The following is a 20,825-nucleotide window of genomic DNA, read 5'->3' as shown; positions in this document are numbered from 1 at the left end:
ATCAGTCTGAGGATGCCTGCAGAATAAGCCAAATAGACTGTGACACAGCCACTGAGCATGGCAACGGTGCCAGCTGAGCCAATCACACGGAGCCCAGAGTCAGGACTGAATGCCGCCTGCATCTGTAAACAGATCACTCTCACCTTCACTTTGGCAAGCCTGACAGATTGATATCAGAGTGAAATGGAAGGTTATAGAAGACTAGAAAGACAAATTCAAGAGTTTCCCTCCAAAGTGAGGAAAGAGAGGCATCTATCATTTGGAAAAAGTGCTGTCTACTTTAAAAAAAAAAAAAAAAATCGATTAAATAACAACAAAAGAACTGAATGTGCAGTTTTCCATCCGAATTTCAAACTTTATCGCTTTGTTGCTAACGTTCCCAAGAGCTTAAACATACAGCAGTTAAAGAAGAACATTTTCATGACCTTTTTTCCTCTCACTCCCGTCTTCCTCTATGTCCCTCTGTTTCATGCACAAATGAATCTCAAAACTTACACAAATGAAGCACATGCTTATTATCCCGAAAGCTTTGCCCAACAACATCACAACATCACACGTCATGTGAGCTAAATAACACCTGAAAACCAAAGATGACACATCATGTTCTCTCACCAGCATCGCACACACTGAGAGTTAGCTGAACGGCCAACACCTTCCTTCTGTCTTCTTCTTGTCCTGTATTATACATTCATATCTGTGCAAAAACAACTAAAGGTGAGTGAACTCTCTGCTCTCCCTTCTTGAAAGAAAAAAACAAAAGGTGCTCCCCCCCCCCCCCCCCCCCCCCCCCCCCCCCCGTATTGTTATTAGTGTTATGGTTTGGCTACCGTGAGGAAAATGATGGGTGACGTCAGGAGGAGAGGACACTTTTGTCTGAATTGAGGGGTCCCGTCTGACTGTGAGGTGTGTTGATTTTCCTGGGCAGGAAAATGGTTGGGAAGTCCCTGATTGCTGGCCTGGTGGTCCTTCTGGTGGCTGCAGTGAGCCTGTTCCTGGGGGTCTTCATGGGGCTGGGGAAGAAAAACACGCCTCCCCCCTCGGACCACTTCTACTCAAAGGCTGCTGTGGCTGCAGATGCTGGAAAGTGTTCAGAAGTGGGGAGGTAAGAAAACTCTGAAACTCCAGGCCTTTGTTTTCCAAATGTGACATACAGCTGTATGACATTTTTCTGCATGTGTGCTTTGCAGGTTTTATAAAGTGTCTTCTTGTCTTTTCAGGGACATTTTGAAGAAAAACGGTTCAGCTGTGGATGCTTCCATCGCTGCCTTGCTATGTGTCGGCCTTTTGAACGCTCACAGCATGGGCATCGGAGGAGGGCTCTTCTTTGTCATCTACAACGCTTCCACAGGTGAGTGCGCATCATTAAATGCAACTTGTCAACAAAGTTAACCAAGCAAAAATCATCTGTCCTCATTTTCTGCTCAACAGGGAAGGTAGAAACCATCGACGCGAGGGAGACAGCGCCCATGAACGCCACTGAAGACATGTTTGGCAACAACACCAAGCTCTCCCGTACAGGTAGCACACCTAGATGTGAACTGTTGGAGTATTTCCCAGGTGCAGAGGAGAGAGAGTCACTCAATGCAGAACTGAATTTATTGAGTTCAGTGATACTGTTTAAGCTACTGTAATGTGACTCCATAGTATCAGAGGCTAGAGAGGGATTTAGAGAGGATAAATATTCTAGTCTCAGATCTATCCGTTCAGATCCTCTCATACTGTTCTCCCATACTTAACAATCTTTCAGTATCTTCCCTTCACCTGCTGCTGGTTACATAAAAATACAATACTAAATCTGGATGTGCAGCACACTGTACCTATAGATGTCTCAGGGTGTCTTTGTGTCTCTTAGTATTCTGGGCCTCAAGAGACAAGAGACAGAGAGAAAGAGCTTGTGAAATTCAAAATAGTGCTATTGCTGTTTCAACATGACAGGTGGATTGTCCATAGCCATTCCCGGGGAGATCCGTGGCTACGAGATGGCACACAAGAGGCATGGCAGGCTGCCATGGAAGGAGCTGTTCGAGCCCAGCATCGCCTTGGCTCGTGACGGTTTTCCTATAGGAAAAGCTTTGGCCCACGCCATCTTCAAGAGCAAAGATTCAATTCAAGGAGACGCCAACATGTGGTGAGGATGAAGCCTTAAAAGATAGAAAATACAAACTAAATTAAGGAGCAGCAACAATAGCTCTGCTAACTCTGCTACATCCATGGCAGCCTCATGTTTAATGGACAGACATTTATCAGTCTTCTCATCTAGCTATACACTCATCTCCCTGTCCCTCAGTGAGCTGCATTACTGTCTGCTGTAGTGTTTTTTTTATGCCAGCGCTGTGGCACCAAAGTCAGACATTTTCAAATCTGACTCATAGCAGCTTTGATTTAATTTGAAATCTTTTCTTCTCATCTTTCAGTGAGGTGTTTTGTGATTCTCAAAAAAACATCTTGAAGGAAAATGATATTGTTAGATTTCCAAAGTTGGCCGACACATACCAAAGAATAGCAGAAGAGGGGCCTGATGTGTTTTATAACGGGTCGATGGCGCAAAGCATCGTGGAGGACATCCAGGCGGCAGGTGAGTAAACTAATGTAGAATAGGCTCAGAACCAAACGGCACATTTAAGAGCTCAAACAAAAGCTTTACTGAAATACAGCAATCAGTAATTTGAACATTATCCCTCATTTTAAATTCACTCTGCTCATTTCTGTGCCTGTTCCAGGTGGCATTATCACCCTGGATGATTTGTTAGAGTACCAGCCTGTGCTGAATGAGAATCCTCTGAGGCTGAATGTTGGGGAATACACCATGCACGTCCCAGATGCCCCCTCCAGTGGCCCTGTGCTGGCACTCATACTCAATATAGTGGATGGTGAGCAGCTTTGCCAAGTGCTTGTGCAGCCATGCAGAAGAAAGGATGTCAGGTTTCCCCAGGTCGTCCCAGAAATCCTTCTCCGCCCTTTTTGGAAGCGGAAAACAGAGCGGCTGCTCAGTTCTGCTTGCCAGATTGAATTCACCATCAACACCCCGTCTGTTCAGACAGAGAATCTTTATTCATGCTTTAAATAAAAAGTGCCATCATTAGTTTCAAATGGAGGATAAGATTTAATGTGTTCATATATGACTGCGGAGGAACAAGTTCCCACAGATTCATATCTGCAGGAAGGACTCATGTTGTTATTTGACTCACAGTTTAATGACCTGCCACTGACTGAAATGGGCTTTTAGCACAATGATGGAGAAGCCTCATTACCTGAGTGGGCCAAAAAAAAAAAAAACCCTAATTCTTCATTTACTCCAGACATGATTTCTCCTGTGGATATTTTACAGGGTACAACTTTACAGACACAAGTGTCTCTACAGCAGAGAAAAAGACTCTGACGTACCATCGCATCGTAGAGGCTTTTCGTTTTGCTTATGCCAAGAGGAGCCGACTTGGGGACCCACGTTATCTCAATATTACTGATGTAAGCATCAATGTTATTATTATCCTACAGACCTTTATTTTGGAGCATTTCTAGTTTCAATGTACTCAGTATTATCACAGTTGGCTCTTGCTAGCCACTGTGCAGTTCTAAATGGGCAGCAAGGACATGAAATACCTTGCTTAAGGGCAGAATGAGCCTTTTTTTTTTTTAGCCTTGATTTAAAAAATTGAGGTAGTGTTTTCTGTATTTTCATAAAGGCCAGGAAATGTGTCCTGCTATTGTTTTTCATTTCTGATTTTCATGACAGTCTGTCAGCTCTGCAACTGACTTGTTTTGTTCTCCTCAGCTCATCCAAAACATGACCTCAGACTACTTTGCTGATGGCATAAGAAGTAAAATTACAGATGACACCACTCACCCAGACAACTACTATGAGCCAGACTATTTTGTCCCAGATAACCACGGGACAGCTCACTTGTCGGTCATAGCTGAGGATGGAAGCGCTGTGGCAGCCACCAGCACCATTAATCTATAGTAAGAAGTCACGATCTCAGAGAATACTGCCTTTCCTTTGGAATAAAGCAAATGCATTTTTCCTGAACCTGCCAATCAGAAAGAAAACAGTTTTGCTGCTTATTATCTGTGACAAAAAGCTGTTTTATTTCCCTAGTTTTGGTTCCAAAGTCATGTCTCGATCAACTGGAATCATTTTCAACGATGAAATGGATGATTTCAGCTCCCCCTACATGACCAACGGGTTTGGAATCCCTCCCTCGCCCAACAACTTCATCCAACCAGGTGTGGCTGGACTGAATTATCACACTTGTATTACCTGAGACATAACCCCCAGTTTGGGTTATGACTTTTGGACATGTCTCTTTGATAAATGGTAGCGTTTCTAAATTAAACCCCTGTTTTCCAGGAGGATGTTACTTGACCCTTTCTCTAGTGAGGATGCTTCAGAAGGGATGTTTCCAACAGCCTTTCACTTGTTCCTGCATTTGTCATTGTCAGGAGCTCTGATAGCTTTAGCTCACAAACAGCATCCTCCTCCTCCATTTTAAAGCTATAAGCTAATTTCCAACCTCAAACCGCAGCTCACTGCGGCTCTTTGGTTTGTTTACAGTCATTTTAAATGTGTGTTATATTAATGTGCCGGCTTTTAGCTATTAGAATGCTGCGTGGGGACCATTAAACCACAAGGTAAAAAGTACACTTATCCATTAAGCAGTCATAGCTACTTTCTGTTTATCTGTTACAGGCAAAAGGCCACTGTCTTCCATGTGTCCCACCATCATCTTTGACAAAGATAACAGAGTGAAAATGGTTGTAGGAGCGTCTGGGGGAACAAAAATCACCACAGCCACTGCCTTGGTAAGTCTGATTCATTCACATACATCTCCATCCCACAGACACACACTTCATTATTTGACATCTTGCATTTTCTGGCTAAAAACAGGTAATCCTGAACTCCTTGTTCTTTAACTACGACCTAAAGAAAGCTGTGACAGAGCCGCGGGTCCACAATCAGCTCAACCCGAATATGACAGTGGTGGAGCAGGGCTTTGAAAAGGTGGGTCACACATGGAGGCTTACGATGCAAATCAACATCTGGAATTTATAACATAACAAAACAGCCTCTGGTTGAAGAGGTATTACTCATTACATACTGATTTGACCACAAAAGTACAATAATTTGCAAAGCATTCCAGGTGTGTTTTGATGGATTTCCTACCATAAAGGCAACCATTCATTTCAGCTCATCAAGCATCTAGATGCACCAGCAAAAAATATTTAAAAACAATCCCATCTTTCATCTGCTTTATCACAGGATAGCGTAATTACACTTTATACATAAAATGTAAGAGAGACTACGAGTCTACAGCCATGCAAGTGTACCACTAACATCTTAACCACCTGCATAAGACTCTACATGTTTGTTTTTGTGTGTGTGTGTGTGGTGATACCATGGCAGAGTGTCCTGGAGGGTCTCGCCCAGAAGAACCATGTAACACAGCTGCTGAGGACTCCAGACTCCGTGGTCCAGGCAGTGGTGCGGCAGGGAGAGCGTCTCTGTGCAGAGTCCGACCCCAGGAAAGGAGGCTATCCAGCGGGATACTGAGCGTGACTTCAGTTCCTCCTCTGCTCCTGTCAGTCTGGACTGTCTCCTCAAAGACACTTGGACAGAGCCACAATACAATAAAACAGCCACAATAAAAGGTGTCTGCACTAAAGACAAGCAATGTTTAAGCTACGGAGACACAGCCACCAACTCTTCTCTGAGATGAATTTCTTTTACTCAAACATGGAAAATGACTCCATTTCAATACCTCTTTTACTCAAACTCAACTATTCAACATTAACTTTTTACTTTGGTATTATTTTTGTGTTTTGAAGTAAAATAAGAGGTTGCACCTAGTTTGACTCCTGTATCATCACTACTGGATACTGGTCAGGGACATATTAAAAACAAGTAAGTTCCAATAATTAGGCAAATGATAATGTCATAATAAGAAACGTTCCTGGGTTTCATCACTATGTTTTAGGTAAGAATCTGAGTGGTTGTAGGTTGTCTGTGTAGTATTTTCAGTTCTTTTATTGTCTAAAGAAAAAAGGGGGGGGGGTTGTTTTCATGTCAAACTGGTGAAAAACCATCAATTAAAAACTAGAACTACAAGCAGGTACATCGATTAAAAATAAGGACACCTCAGGTTGTTTGCCTGTCTTGCCAAAATGTCTACCTACATCTTTCTCCTGATGTAAGCTGATCCTGAAATGAACATTATTAAGCAGAGACTCACTGTGTTGTTTTCTACCGTGACTCTATAGTGAATCTATTACTTTTTGAACTGTAAATGTTTAATATCGAGTAGAGGTTAAGTGAATGTATAGTGTATTCTGAAAAATACATTTGCAGATATATTTTTCTAAACATGCATTGTTCTTATGCCATGTTTGTTGCCATGCTTGTTATTAAACATTTTGAACAAAGATGTTATTTTTTTACCATAGAAGCCGAAATTACTATATTTTTTCTTTTTGTATGTGTTTAATCCGATTGTGTTCTACAGTGTTAATACTGAACCTTGATGTTTGGCAGGTATGATGTCAACCACCTTCGCCAACGTGAAGGTGGTTGACATCAGCACTAAATCCAATCAGCACTAAATAGCAAGTACAGCTGAGGCAGATGGAAATGTCATTAGTACTACAGGTATTTGGTCACAAACCAGAATAAATAAGCTAAACTAAATTGGGATCATGAATTTCATGGCCCAGCGACCAAACAGCTGTCAAGACCTTTCAGTCAGGACTAAACAGACCAACAGAGACATCCCTAAAGCCGTGCTGTTAGCATAGCTGAAAACAGAGGAAAACAGCTGGCACAGTGAACATTTGGCAGTTATTTTTTTTTTGCTTGATTAATAACTTAAAAGAGAGATAAGTTTTAAAATGTGTTATTTTGATTCACTTAATTTTGGTGAGTGGCTAATCTATCGACCCACTGTTTCAGCACAAAAAAAAAATCACAGTAAACATTTTTTTTAATGACTTAGTGGGATCAATTATTGTCAGAAGAGATAAACAAAACCTGTGGAGGACTCAGGACCCCTGAAGAGCCTGACCCCGTTTTTACTTTCACTGTTCAGTGAACTTCAATCAGCATTCAGGAAATATCTCCACTCGTGTGCTTTCTGAGCAAATGAAAAACCAAGAACCAGCAACAAAGGTAATGCTTTGTTGCCTTTGGGTAAAAACCTCAATCTCAACAATGTTGTTTTTTTTGTCATTCATAACTTTTCTGAGCTTAAAAAAAATCTTCAGAATCCTCTGAGCTCACGGAAATTGCTTTGCCGCAATAAAAGCACTTTGTAACCAGCAGCGTCAAATAAAATTCTTTGGGTAAAAGCCTAAACTGATTATATACTCTGCCCACTGTTTGTTGTAATAAATCAAAACAGGTGCTGTATGGCCCCATGCCTGGAACTACATTCCAACAAACATCATTCAAAAGACCCCACCTTTGAGAGTAAGGTGAATTTCTTGACTCCACGTGAAGCCAAAAACGGGCGCTTAAACTCAGTCAACAGGAACTTTCAGGGGGCCGGCACAGATGGTAAGGAGGACAGGAGTTTCCTGTCAACAGGCCCTATAAATAGCACTGAAACTATAACTGAAGTGTACCCCATACATATTACAACTGCAGATTTATTCCTAATATAGTTATTATTAAGCGTGTGTCAGATTAACTGAGAACTAAATACAACAAAACAAGTTATCTTCTTTAAAGAAGTGCTTTAAGTAATGGATTACCCCCCCTTGTCGGCACCTCCAGGTTACTGCTCCATCCCCCCTCCTGCAGGTCTCAGCTCACAATCACCCCCCACTGCCCTTGCTCCTCCAGGACACTGCCCCACCCCCCCTCCTGCAGAACCCAGCTCACAACTACCCCCCACTGCCCCTACTCCTATTCCAACCCGCTCAGCCACCCCCCCCCCTACCCTCATGACTTCAATCACCCAGTCCCCATGTTCCAATCTGTCCCTCTCTACAGACCAGGTGAGAAGGGAGCTCAGAAGGATCAGCGCGAGGAAGGCTACGGGTCCGGACGGAATCAGCTCCAGGCTCCTCAAATCCTGTGCAGACCAGCTCTGTGGGATTGCGGGGCATGTCTTCAACCTCAGCCTGAAGTTGGGAAGAGTTCCACAGCTGTGGAAAACATCCTGTGTGGTACCGGTGCCTAAGACAGCGCACCCGAACCACCTCTTCAATAACTATAGGCCTGTGGCACTTACATCACACTTGATGAAGACACTGGAGCGACTAGTACTCTCCCATCTCCGCCCCCTGGTGAGGCCGTCGATGGACCCATTGCAGTTTGCCTACCAGCCTGGTATTGGAGTGGAGGACGCTGTCATCTTCCTCCTGCACAGAGCTCTCTCTCACCTGGAGAAGCCCGGCAGCACTGTGAGGATCATGTTTTTCGATTTCTCCAGTGCCTTCAATACCATACAGCCGCTGCTCCTGAGGGACAAGCTGGAACACTCGGGAGTGGATCACCACATCTCGACCTGGATACTGGACTACCTCACCAACCGCCCACAGTATGTGAGGACAAAGGACTGTGAGTCTGACATGGTGGTCAGCAGTACAGGGGCTCCACAGGGAACAGTCTTGGCTCCTTTCCTGTTCACCCTGTACACGGCAGACTTCATGTACAGGACAACCAACTGCCACCTGCAGAAGTTCTCCGATGACTCTGCCATCGTCGGCCTCATCACAGACGACGATGACAGGGAGTACAGAGAACTGATCCAGGACTTCGTGGACTGGTGTCGGCGGAATCACCTCCAGATCAACTCAGGGAAAACCAAGGAGCTGGTGGTGGACTTCCGCAGACGCAGCCACCCCCCCCCAACACCAGTGAACATCCAGGGAACGGACATTGAGAGTGTGGTCTCTTACAGGTACCTGGGTGTTCACCTGAACAATAAACTGGACTGGACTGATAACACTAATGCCCTATACAAGAAGGGTCAGAGCAGGCTCTACCTTCTTAGGAGACTCAGGTCCTTTGGAGTGCAGGGGGCGCTCCTCAGGTCCTTCTTTGACTCTGTTGTGGCATCAGCCGTTTTCTATGGTGTGGTCTGCTGGAGCAGCAGCATCTCTGCGGCGGACAGGAAGAGACTGGACAAACTGATCAGGAAGGCCAGCTCAGTCCTGGGTTGCTCCCTTGACCCAGTGCAGGTGGTGGGAGAGAGGAGGATGGTAGCAAAGCTATCATCAATCATGGTGAATGAGTCCCACCCCATGCAGGACACACTGACTGCACTGAGCAGCTCCTTCAGTGAGAGGCTTCTTCACCCCAAGACAGTGAAGGAGCGTTATCGCAGGTCCTTCCTTCCTGCGGCTGTTAGACTGTACAACCAGCTGTGCTGAGCAAACCACATGCACAAAACCACTTGCACACATACTCTGTTCTGGACTTAATAACTGGTGCTTTATGTGCAGCCTTCTTCTTCTTCTTTTTCATACTGTTTGCTGTTTATAGTATTTATTATTACTGTGTATTATTGTGTAAATCCTGAGTGTTTTTTTCTGCTGCTGTAACAGTGCAATTTCCCCATTGTGGGACTATTAAAGGTTTATCTTATCTTATCTTATCTTATTACAGGCCCGTCAGAGGAAAAGCCACCTTATCAGCCAAATTGGTTCTCCCAAATTGTTTCAGACAAAAGTGGAATACAGATACAGTATCTGCTGTTATGTCATCGTGGGTCTATTACATTATAAATGTGATCACGATTTCTTCCTCTGGATTCCAGCTTCATCAGTATTCTTCTGGTGAAATATGAATCATCCAGGCCACTGAAACACATTCATCTTGTAGCTAACTGTGATATTACCCTCATTCATCAAAAAGCGGTGGGTAAATCAGCACGGCCGTGACAGCTCCTGATAAACTTTCGACGTTTCCACCACACCGTTGCCTGGCATGTTATGCCTGTCAGACAAACCTGGACTGTTCTGTGGCGGAAGCTATTAAAACAGGTTATATTTATTAACAGGCCATCATTCAAATTGGTAACAGACTGCAAATGAAGACCAGTGGAGACATGGTCACCTTCTAGAAACTTAGCCTTATTTATGACTGCGGACAGGGTTGTGTGTGATAATTATCCCGGCAATGCATGAAAAGAGTCCCATTATTACCTCCAGTTCAAAATGTTTATAAAAGAAATGCTTTAGAGCTGAAAGTGAGCAGGACAGAGTTTCACCAACATCTAGTGGTGAGCTGAAGTAACTCAACTTTGGGCCGGGGGCTGTTAGAGTTGCATGGAGACTGGTGGTGCTGGTGACTGCAGTTCCTGGTCAAGCAGTCGGAAGACCATGGCACTTTTGTTGCACTGTGACGTTTGTCCCAGAGAGTGGTGGAGCTGAGCCTGCAGGTAGTGGATGTCCCGCAGCCGCTCCTTACAGTTCAGTTTGGAAAAATAGGCTGCAGCCTCGCCTAGCGTGTCGACGGCCAAAACTGCCGAACGCAAATCTGCAGGGAGACAATGAGCAGCAGTGTGTAAATGTAAATGAACAACCACATGACACTGTGAGATAGGGATCGGTGTTCCACAGGGGGACTGGAGCTGTTACCTGCTTGCCCTTGTCCATTTGGCCTGAACCCAGCCACTGCCATCTGACAGCGGGCTGTCAGCAGCAGGGCTCGGCCTTTGTCCATGACTGCGCCGTGGGCCAGAACTGGCTCAATAGCTTCATGCAGGACACTCAGTGCCTGCTCAGGAACTCCCAGCATCAGCTGCAAAAAAGCAGAGATAAGAGATACACCAATAAACCACATGCCTGTCCTGCTTTTGTTTAGCATTTACAGCTGTCATACTGCAAATAAGGGCTGTGGTGATTTGCATTTATGGGAGCTGTAACAGGCTGTTTCTGTGTAGTGGCTGACCTGAGTAAAGGCCAGGTGAAGGATGGTCTCTGAGGCCAGGGACTGTAGGTGGTGCTGTCTGGCCAAAGCCAAGGCCTGCAGGAGGAGAGGAAGAGCTGTGGAGAAGCCAGACGACTCCCAGTGGAGCTCAGCAGTGGACAGCATCACTCTGTATGAGACATAATCAGGCAGTGATGTAGATGAGGATAAAAACGTGACTTAGTCTGATCCCTGGAAAAAAAACATTTTGGAAAGGCAACTGTGTCTGTGTGAACGTCACAAATTAAATCTTCATGGCAGCTCCAAAAAAGGGGATTTTATTCAATTCCACAAAAAAGAAACAAAGGTAGACTACGTTCAGGTGCATTCACTGTCTTCCACACTCCAGGAAAGGGGTAATCATGTTGTCAGAAAATAAATTACAAACAACATGACGTAATTGGCCGTCTACCTGATGACCATCTCTGTACATTTCGTCTTCTCACAGTGAACCTGTAGCCGCTGTAAGATGCTGTACGCTTCGGTGCTGCGGTTGAGAGCCTTCAGAACTTGAGCTTTCCTGTCAGCAAACACACCGTTAGTGCTACGGCACAAATTACACACATACAAGACAGCAACTGTTTCGATTAGAACTGAAGACCTGTGCCTTGGTGTTACCTGTAAAGACCTTCTGTTTTGTTCAAGGCAGAGATGGCTGTGACTAGTGGCTCCGCTAAGTGGTATTTTCCTTCGTTCATATGTCTCTCAAACTGGATTTTAAGATCACACAGCATCCAGAGCTGAATTGGAAAATAAGGTAAACAAAAAACCAAATTTCATTTATTACATTTCCTCTCATGGACAATACCACATCATATCAAAAAGTCTACCTAAAAATGAATAAAAGGAAGGCAAAACAACCTTTGCATGCTGTGAGTGAGAAGGAAACTGTTCTTTCAGATGCTGAAGAATCTCTGACACTGCACTGTACAGGCCCTGCCACAGAAGCAAAGGTACATGAGGTAAAGAGTTAAGTGTTGAACTCTTTCCAGGAGCCTGAAAACAGACCTGATCGATGTTTATTACCTTCCTGCAACACTGAGCCAACTCACCAATGGACAGGCAACAGCAGGGCAGAAAGAAGACGACAAGATCAAATCAAATGCGTTACCTGCTCAGCGTGTAGCTCGGCCAGGTGGCAGAGAGCCACGGTGAAGGCCTCTGTGTTGTTCTGCTGGACCCCGAAGTTGACTGGCTCCAGACTGCTCATGTTGAGAAGCAGCTGGGCCTGCTGCAGAGCCATGGTGCTGCACCGGACACAGAAGGCCACATTAATGAATTAGATAAAAAGTCCTGGTTATCTATATCTAGATGTTCAGCTGTCCGAAATGTTAACCCATGCATGAATACATTAGACATTACAGTCATGTTTAACAGAGCTGATTTAATGTGAGTCGGGAGAAGGTTGTCCGATAGGATGCAGTCCACTGTCAATAACAGTGAACAGAACTGACAACCGTGTGGTGGGGTGGCAAGGTGAGGAGCCTGACCTCTTGCCGTACATCCTCCATATGGACGTAGTCTGAGCCAAGCTGATCTCGATCAGCTCCGACAGACTGTGCTTCCAGTGCAGGATGTCTGTGTCCTTCAGCGCGTCCATTAGTTTGTGTGCTGTTTTACCCTGTGTCGCCCCCTGCTGGACCAAAGACTGAATGCCCAGAGATGCCAGGTACTGTAACAGAGAGGATTATCAGTCAGTGTGGTGGATAACACATGTCAAACATGGAAAGGTTTAGCAGGTTTAGCCAAGCAACATGATTGATAAGTGAAGCATTCTGGGTTGTGTTTATCTTAAAGTGACGATAGACTAGGTAATCTCCCAGGAAAATGAAGACTCGCTTTTTGGAACAAAGAAAGTGCATCAGGAAGATGACAGCGCTTTTGTTTTCCCAGAAAGTGATCCGTTTAAATTCACTGGGTCTGGATTGGCTAGGTCCGAGAATACGTATCCTACAGGCTTGGCGTTGAGGATGCCTTCCACCTCAATGAGAAGTGTGAGCAGAACCTCTTCTTCTTACTTACTTCTTAACTGATTGAATCTCTCGCTCCCAGGCGCCTCCGAAGTGGGGAGATGCTGGTGGGTTAAAACAGAACTTTTTTCTGCTAGTACCTCCTGCAGCTGTGACTCCATTGCTGCAAAGGCCTCCTTCAGCTCCTTATCTGCCCCTCTGAAGTTGGTCCCCTGGTCCTCAAAGGGGGTACCTCTACGTGCAATGAACCGCCTTAGTGCTAGGAGGAAGGCCCGAAGCAGTCCACGCCAGTAGAGTAGAATGGAGGCTTGAGCAGCCGCAGGCGAGCCGAGGGCAAATCTGCCATTCTTGGCACTACTGGCTTTCCTCTCCACTTCATGCAACCAGTACAGGCTCGCTGATACTTCTGCCGTCCCCGCAGAATGCAGTAATGACTCCTCATCTCTGCAAACACCCTGTCAGGCCCGGGGTGGTGTAATTGGGCATCTGAGGAGTTTGGTGATTGCATGGTGGGGATCCAACACTATCAGGTGAATGACAATGGGGTCAGAACTGTCAAGGCGGCGCAGGCGTCCCCCAACCCGCATAAGACCCATGTCTGGGTCTAACTCTGGAGCGAGCGTACTCAGCCTACTGCTGGGGGGTACTGGTTTGCCTACTTTGAGGCATCTGACTTCTTCAGAGAAGCAGTCTGCTTGGCTGATCCTTAATAGATGAAGTTCTGCATCTTGAAAACTACACAGAGGCGATGCAGGGTCAGCTCCGCCCCATGAAGAGACTGCTGCGTAGCCTTTACCAGTTCCCTCCAGCTACTGAACTGGGTAATGTCTGGTATCTTGAGTGGTGAGCTCGTCTGTGTGAGGCCACAAAACACACTCTGTTTTAACTCACTACTGTCCTCAGGCCCCACAGTGCCAGGACCTGATGGCCATTCATCCAGCAGACGTCGTAGGAATGCTGGTCCCTGGATCCAACGACTTGAGGGTGTTAACTCAGCGAAAGCCTTGCCGCGTGTGAGATCGTCGGCTGGATTATTAGTGGTATCCACGTACCTCCAGGTGGGTGAAGCAGTCAGCTCTTGGATCTCAGAAACTCGGGTTCCCACAAAGACCTTAAACCTGCATGATGGAGATGTCAGCCAGGTAAGAACTGTTGTGGAGTCAGTCCATAAGATGGTCTGGGAAATACACAAGGTGAGCTCTTTGTGAATGAGGGAGGACAGCTGGGCTGCGCTGCACAGAGCTCTAACCGTGGCATTGACTGACGTTTTGGGGTCACCCTGGACCTTGCCATGACAAATGAGACATAAGTCTTATCATCACTTGTGGAGGTGAGGTATGCTACTGATCCATATGCTTGCTCTGAGGAGTCACAGAAAACGTGGAGAGTGTACTCCGTGGTATCAGTAGCAGACTCCAATGGTGCATAGGTTCGAGGGATGGAGATACTGGCTAGCTCGGGGAGCTCCCTCTCCCAGCTAGACCAGGCCTGGAGAATGTCAGGAGGGAGGTTCGGATCGTGCCAGCTCCTCTTCTTTGCCCACAGTTTCTCGACAAGGACCTTGGCCCGAGTAGTGTACGGGATAATGATCCCAAGCGGATCATACTGGCGGACGAGCACCTTATATATGTAGCGCATAGTGGGGGTCTCACTCTCTGGAGGCTTTGGCTTGTAGCTGAGCCGATCAGTCGGACAATGCCACAGCAGGCCGAGAGCTGGCTCCTGTGGATCGTTGCTCTTCTCGGTGAGCCACAGCTCCGCGCTCTCAGATCTGGCAGTGGAAGGTAAATGGGAGACAACTGATGGAAAATTACTTGCCCACTGACGGACCTCAAAGCCTCCTGAAGCCAGACACTGTCACATTTTGTCCACAAGCAGCTTGGCTGACTCAGCCGTTGACAGACTCTGAAGACAATTGTCCACGTAAAAGGACTGTTCGACAGACTGCAGGATGTCTTCATTCCCTGGAGCATTCTCTTTGACATGTCTTTGGAGAGCAAATGTTGCACAGCATGGGCTGCTTGTGGTACCAAATGGCAAAACTTGCTATTGGTAGACATCGGGCTGTTTTTCTCTTTGCAGATTCCTCCAAACAAACCTCAGTAACGGCTGGTGCTCAGCATGCTGGCGGAACCGCAGGAGGACCCCGATGAGAGATGGTCCAAGGGTTGGACCAGGAAGCAGCTGCTCATTGAGAGAGAGACCGCCATGTTTAAAGGAGCAGTCGAACACCAGGCGATGTTTACCATTGTGATGGACGAGATGATGGGGAAAGAACCATGACTCGCTGGAGTTCATTACCTCTTCCTCCTGGAGCTTGGTGACACACCCGCCATCAATAAGTTTCTGGATCTCTGCTTCAAACACCTTGGCCTTGATAGGGTCTTTCAGCAGCTCTCTGTGCTGCGTAGCTTTGGCATAACTGCTTCACCATTTGCCTTAAGCAGGGGTGCACCCTTCACCCGGAGCAGAGGTGTCGCATAGAGGTGTATGTCACCAACCTTCACCTTCTTGGTACGTGCTTCCAAAATGTGCACTGCCTCCTGGTCCAGGTGGGACCGCACTGCTAGCCGCTCACTACGGAATGAAAGCACGTCAAGCTGCCAGAGGCGTTCGACGTGTTGATAGATATCATCTGGTGCTGGCTTGAAGGTGGTGTAATAGCATGAAGCACTGGAGGATTGTGAACCATCTGGACCCTGTAGCGTCCAGCCAAGTGCGGTGTGAATGGCTACGGGTCCTCCCTTTGGACCAAACCTGACTGGTTCAGTGGCAGTGATCAGGTGAGTATAACCCGCACCAATAAGCAGCAGTGGTTGTACCTTACTGAAGCCGTGTATTTGCAACCCCTTCAGGTGGTGGTAGCGTCTCTGGAGCGCAGCGATTGGGTAGGACTGCTCTGTCAGGGTGAGTCGACCCGCTGTGTAGGCTCTCTCGACCAGATGTTGTTCTGATGGTGTTGCCGGAGAGGCTACATGGAAATCCACCGATGCTCCAGTGAGGTGAATGACATCCTGGCGAACAGTCCGCAGGTTGAGGGACTCAGCTCTGCCTCTGAGCCCCAGGTCACGGACGGCAGCTGGCAGAATTATGGTGCATTCAGCCCCATCGTCGAGGATTGCATAGGTCTGCAGTGATTTGGCTCCATGACTGATGATGATTGGCACCACCTTGAGGTATACTTTTCCTCCTCCCATAGAGCTAGCAGCAGAGCTGTAGTCCTTTGGTGTTATGAGGTAGACACGGGGGCCTGGTCCAGCAACACCATGAAGCACTCTCGAGTGAACCTCTTGACACTCACTACATGGTTTCTTTGAGGTGCAGCTCTCTTGGTCGTGGTTAGTGCGGCCGCAGTTCCGACAGCGCTTGCCATCTACTATCCACTTCTCAATATCCTGTGTTGAGCGTTGAGTAATGTCTGGACACTGTGACAAATAGTGCTCTGTACTCTTGTAAAAAAATACACATTCTTTTAAACCTTTGTTGTTTAAATGCTTGTTGTGGCATTTCTGCAGATCCTGACTGGTCAGCGCCGTGGTACATAGAGACAGGCTGAGTCCGAGGTCGGGGATTAGGGATGGGTCTGTCTCTCTTGGTAGGCTGTGCTCCTTCAGCTCAATAGCGTTGCGCCATTTTTGCAGACAGTCTCTGAGCCTCCACCTTCACCATGAGCCACTCTGCAAGGTCTCTTAGGTTGTATGGGTTTAGGCTGCTGGTGCTAAGGCGGCCTCGAACTTGCAGATGTTCCACGAAGTTGTCTCTCATGTGTCTGGGGAGTTTGCTAAGTAGCCGGTCAACATGGCCAGTAGACATCATTTCTGTCACATTTGGTCCCTCTAATGAAGTCAGCATTCCTACCAGCAGATCAACGTTGAGGGTAAAGCTCTGAAAGCCCTTTGGGTCTCCTGGTTTGAGATCGGGAGAGTTCAGGATGGCTGCAATCTCACTTTGTGCCAACTGGTGTGGCTGTCCGTACTGTCTCTGTAAAGCTTGCATGGCGGCTGTGTAGGGTTGTACATTATACCTACATGACTGAGCTATTAACTTTGCTTCATCCAAGACCAACTGTTCCATAAGCACACGGTATTTATAATGTTCAGAAAGTTCTGTATGTGGATCAAGCAGATGGTCCAAGGCCATTTTTAGGTCAGCAAATTCTCTCTCACTGTCATGTACCAGCTTAGGCAGTTCAGGTACTGGAACCGGCTGCTTGGGGAACTGGATGGTGTATGGTACCTGCAGTGATGTGTAGTGGGACTGGGGGCTGGACTCACTACAGAGAGCTGCTGTGGGCTGATGCAGGGTGAAGGCAGGTTGTGCAGGCACTAGTTGATAAGCTGGCTGAGTTGAGGGGGCAAGTTGAGGCTGATACTGTTGCACATGGAGGTTCTGCGGTTGTGATGGTGGATATGGAACTGTTGCTATCTGGGCAGATCGATACACTGGTTGTGCAGACATGAGTGGAGGGTGTTGTGGCACTGATACAAAATTTACTGCTGCTGCAGGCATGGGTTGGTATTGAAGCTGTGCAGCGGGTGGCACTCTGCCATGTGCATTGTTTACTGGCTGTATATATACGGCTGGTTGAGCTGATAGCCAGATGTAATTTGCATCTGTGAACTTGCATAACTCACTGCTTGTGATGCTTGAGGAGTTGGCTGTAACACAGTCACCTGCAGGGTGGTGGGGGGAGGCTGCGTCCATGCAGTCATCACAGTTGATGGCAGAGACTGAGTTAGTGTGTAGTCCTCTTGTCACACACTGAGCGTACTCTTTATTTTTTTCTTCAAAAGCCCCCCCTCGCCCAGACATAGCTGTCTCCTAACAGCCTGACCAAATATCACAACTGGAATCAAACCATAAACAAATCCTAACATTCTATCAATATGCATACTCTATTAGGGAATTTAGAACATATATATAGATATATAGATATCTATATCTATATCTATGCTTATACTATGTAAAAATTTGGAGTACAGCATTTTGTTTTGTTTTGCAAATTGAAAATTCAGCCAAAGCAATTAAAGAATAATGAACAGCCACAGCCACTCATATGTAGACACTCTTATTTAAGAGCTTATGCAAAACTCACTGGCAGGCAGAAATGGGCAGCCATTTTCACTGAATCCTCAGTTAACACAGTGCTGTCAGATCCCTTCATCTGTTCCAATGTGTAGAGCCAACTCTGATACAGGACACAGAGAAACAGGATAAATAAACTAAGGACACTCGCTAAATTCAGACATAATGAACAAAAGAAGAAGAAGAAGAAGAAGAAGAAAAAGATAATGCTATAAAATGGTTCAACAGTGAAATAAAGTAAAATAATATAAATTATAAAAAAAGTATTTTACCAGACAGTGCTGTAAGCACACATGGTCATTGGACTCCTGTGCAATGCGGATAGCTTCCTGTAGAGCCAGATCAGCCTGGTGACTGAGGGGAAAGAAAAGGGAAAACCTCTGTGTATGAAATGAATTTATTCTTTGCTTAGAAACTTGTCCATCTACTCAGAACTCCACCACCACTTGTACTTACTAGTGACCAAAGCGACAGTGCAGGCTTGCCAAGTTAAGAGCAGCATAGCGGAGACTTCGACCGTAGCCCTCATCCCCGTTGCTCTTTCCATCATTTCCGGACAAGATGAGTCGATCAAAGTAATGTAAAAGACTGTGGGCGGAGAGGAAGATGTCCTGGACTCTCATGCTGTTCAAGTAGTTCAGGTAATGCTGAAAAGAAAGAAACGGCCACAGAGTTGATGAGGGAGATACCGTCACTCTCATTGAAACTGATAAATCAGGAACAGACTCATTAAAATGATAACAAAAGGTAGGACAATCAGCCTCACCGCCTCAGCAAAATCTGGGTTAAACTTCAGCATATTGTTGAGCTCCTCCTGCAGCGCAGCGGGCTTCAGAGCTTTGTTCTCATCATTCTTCAGTAGGTACGCCTAGTCAAAGATGTTTCAAAAACAGCAAGGGCCCTTGAGTGTTACAGCAGTAGGTCTCTGTTTGACACAAACTTTTACCTACTGCATCAAATATGGTGGTTTGAACAAGATGGCAATAAAACAATTCATTTCACTTCTGCCTTGATTTACATTTGAAGACACTCACCTGTCTTGCAAGAAAGTACTCTGCTTGTTTTTGTGACAGGGGACCTCTGCTTGGAGTACTGTCATTTCTACAACCAAAACAGCACAAAACACTTAGCTGTAAAAAATAAAATCAAGGCAAGGATTAAAAATATGTGTTTTTCTATTGATAGTTACGTAATTATGCAAGCACAGCATTACTAACCGAAGCTCTGACTCATGCAGTGGGGTGTCCAACTCCTCTTTGTCTATTCTGTCTCCCACAGTATCCTCAGTGCTGGTGAGGTCCATATCAGAGTCATCGGCAACCAGTGCTGGCAAACCCACCTGACCATCAGTAGGCCTGGCGTAGTGACTGTGATAGTAGTGCTGCAGGGACTTGTAGAGTTTGTAGACCTGACTGAAGGACAGCTTGTTGTAGGCCAGGAGCATGTGTCTCATAAAAAGACCTTAAAAAAAAAAGATGAGAAGATGTCTTCTTAATGAGAACACAACAGACATGTCAGGACTTCCAGTCAGACTTTGAAAGCAGCTGTCAAATCATATGTTCTACTCACCCACAACGCTGGTTTTATATGCCTCAGAATCAAAAGCAGTGAATGGAGTGGGAAGTGTAGAAAAGAAGTACTCCATGTCTTTCAGCTCTCCATCTGCCATTTCATGCAGCCTTTGAAGGAAACAGCAGTGGCATAAGTAACTAGATAAGCCACTATTTAAACATTATTGTGGTACTATATGATCTATATGTCTAGTCTAAACGTTGTTATGTCAGTATATATTGTCTTTATCTTTCCCGAGGTTATATTATTATTAAGTGATACAATTTCCTGAACATTTTGAGACCTTGAAAGCATCAGTAGTCTGAGCCCAATATTGATTTTTACCAGAACTACAAGGCTCCATGGTACTGAGCAATTAAATCCAGTGAGTGGGGATCAAGCCGAAGCACAAACCTGAGTTTGACAGCGTATGCAGTCTGAGAGCAACACTCCTCCACCGTCTGCAGGAACTGACCAAGAGTCAGGTCCGGACCCTGATAAACCACGCATGAAACAAGAATATGCAGCTATGAGAGAAGTGCTTCAATACAGTGGAGTGTAAGGCTGCTACATCAACAAAACCAACCTGCTGCAGGGGCAGAATCAGCTTGTTAAGTCGTCTTCTTTCTGGCAGTGTGATCTTGGATGCGGTCATCTCATAGAGCAGCGCCAGGACGGAGATTTTATACGGAGTCACCCAGTCTTTGATGCCAAACACGTTAGCATGGACCACTCCGTTCGTCATCATGGGGTTGAAATACAAACTTTCGTGAACGCTCGCCATCTTCAGAAGGTTTTCTCAGGCTGAGGCGAAGAAAGACACCGGTTTTATGGTAAACTGGGTCGACATTTAGCGGAAAGTAAAGACAGCCACAGGCAGCAGCGAGCTAGCTAACGTACCGAATTCACTGAACATTAGCTAAGTCCCGCGAGGAAGCGAATAACAAGCCAATGTTTATTCCCAGCTAACTTGCAGATGAGACAGCTTACTAACGGCGAACAGTCACTTCAATCTCGTCAGGCAATTTGGTTTATTTGAAACATGTTGACAAAAATGGCCTTCTCCCTTTCAAACCGCCCTCCTTCTGTCCCCTTAAAAATACGTCACAAAGAGACACTGCACATTTTTTTTTCAAATAAACTTTATTTGCACATTTTAAGCACAGATATGATTTGTAGAAAGCCGGTGACAACAATAACGGAGATTCTAAAATTTAAGTAAATGATAATTGTTTAGAAGCGAAGACTTTCTGCTTTTCAAGGTCGATACTGAGGGAGTCAGTCTGTGTGGGGTAACCTTTATTTTGATGGTC

At 45.8% G+C, this 20,825-nt stretch overlaps 2 protein-coding genes across 4 annotated transcripts; one reads left to right on the top strand and one right to left on the bottom strand.

The window, feature by feature from the left end:
- Positions 1-990: 990 nt before the first annotated feature.
- On the top strand, positions 991-5,671 carry ggt1a (gamma-glutamyltransferase 1a). Its single transcript, XM_041042620.1, has 12 exons — positions 991-1,102; positions 1,218-1,348; positions 1,429-1,512; positions 1,936-2,128; positions 2,415-2,575; positions 2,721-2,870; positions 3,329-3,465; positions 3,773-3,960; positions 4,097-4,224; positions 4,688-4,800; positions 4,886-4,999; positions 5,402-5,671. The coding sequence occupies exons 1-12, from the start codon at positions 1,005-1,007 to the stop codon at positions 5,546-5,548; spliced, it is 1,644 nt and encodes a 547-aa protein (XP_040898554.1). The 5' UTR covers positions 991-1,004; the 3' UTR covers positions 5,549-5,671.
- Positions 5,672-9,957: 4,286 nt separating this feature from the next.
- anapc5 (anaphase promoting complex subunit 5) lies at positions 9,958-20,578 on the bottom strand. 3 transcript variants are annotated; one of them, XM_041043203.1, is made up of 18 exons: positions 20,413-20,578; positions 20,099-20,316; positions 19,927-20,006; positions 19,531-19,640; positions 19,179-19,422; positions 18,996-19,062; positions 18,728-18,829; positions 18,418-18,608; positions 18,234-18,315; positions 17,972-18,064; positions 12,397-12,578; positions 12,018-12,153; positions 11,768-11,842; positions 11,525-11,646; positions 11,319-11,426; positions 10,889-11,036; positions 10,576-10,738; positions 9,958-10,474 (listed from the first exon to the last, which is right to left on the bottom strand). In XM_041043203.1, exons 2-18 carry the CDS (start codon positions 20,294-20,296, stop codon positions 10,254-10,256), a joined length of 2,322 nt encoding a protein of 773 aa, XP_040899137.1. In that variant the 5' UTR covers positions 20,297-20,316; positions 20,413-20,578; the 3' UTR covers positions 9,958-10,253. The 3 variants fall into 3 exon arrangements, with proteins under 3 accessions (XP_040899137.1, XP_040899135.1, XP_040899138.1); XM_041043201.1 differs by having other exon boundaries at positions 20,099-20,578; XM_041043204.1 differs by lacking the exon at positions 11,768-11,842 and having other exon boundaries at positions 20,099-20,578.
- Positions 20,579-20,825: the final 247 nt, after the last annotated feature.

Source organism: Toxotes jaculatrix, chromosome 7, assembly GCF_017976425.1.
Source record: "Toxotes jaculatrix isolate fToxJac2 chromosome 7, fToxJac2.pri, whole genome shotgun sequence".
In the NCBI taxonomy this organism is placed as follows: domain Eukaryota; kingdom Metazoa; phylum Chordata; class Actinopteri; family Toxotidae; genus Toxotes; species Toxotes jaculatrix.
This window is presented reverse-complemented; position numbering and strand designations above follow the sequence as displayed.

Bases quoted from the DNA above. Each gene is read 5' to 3' on its own strand.
- ggt1a (XM_041042620.1), top strand. From the start codon at position 1,005: ATGGGGCTGGGGAAGAAAAACACGCCTCCCCCCTCGGACCACTTCTAC. The intron at 1,513-1,935 runs GTACAGGTAGCA...TCAACATGACAG, and splicing joins CAACAACACCAAGCTCTCCC to GTGGATTGTCCATAGCCATT. The intron at 2,871-3,328 runs GTGAGCAGCTTT...GATATTTTACAG, and splicing joins CATACTCAATATAGTGGATG to GGTACAACTTTACAGACACA.
- anapc5 (XM_041043201.1), bottom strand. From the start codon at position 20,296: ATGGCGAGCGTTCACGAAAGTTTGTATTTCAACCCCATGATGACGAAC. The intron at 18,316-18,417 runs GTAAGTACAAGT...CTTTCCCCTCAG, and splicing joins CACTGTCGCTTTGGTCACTA to TCACCAGGCTGATCTGGCTC. The intron at 10,475-10,575 runs GTAACAGCTCCA...GTCTCCCTGCAG, and splicing joins AAATGGACAAGGGCAAGCAG to ATTTGCGTTCGGCAGTTTTG.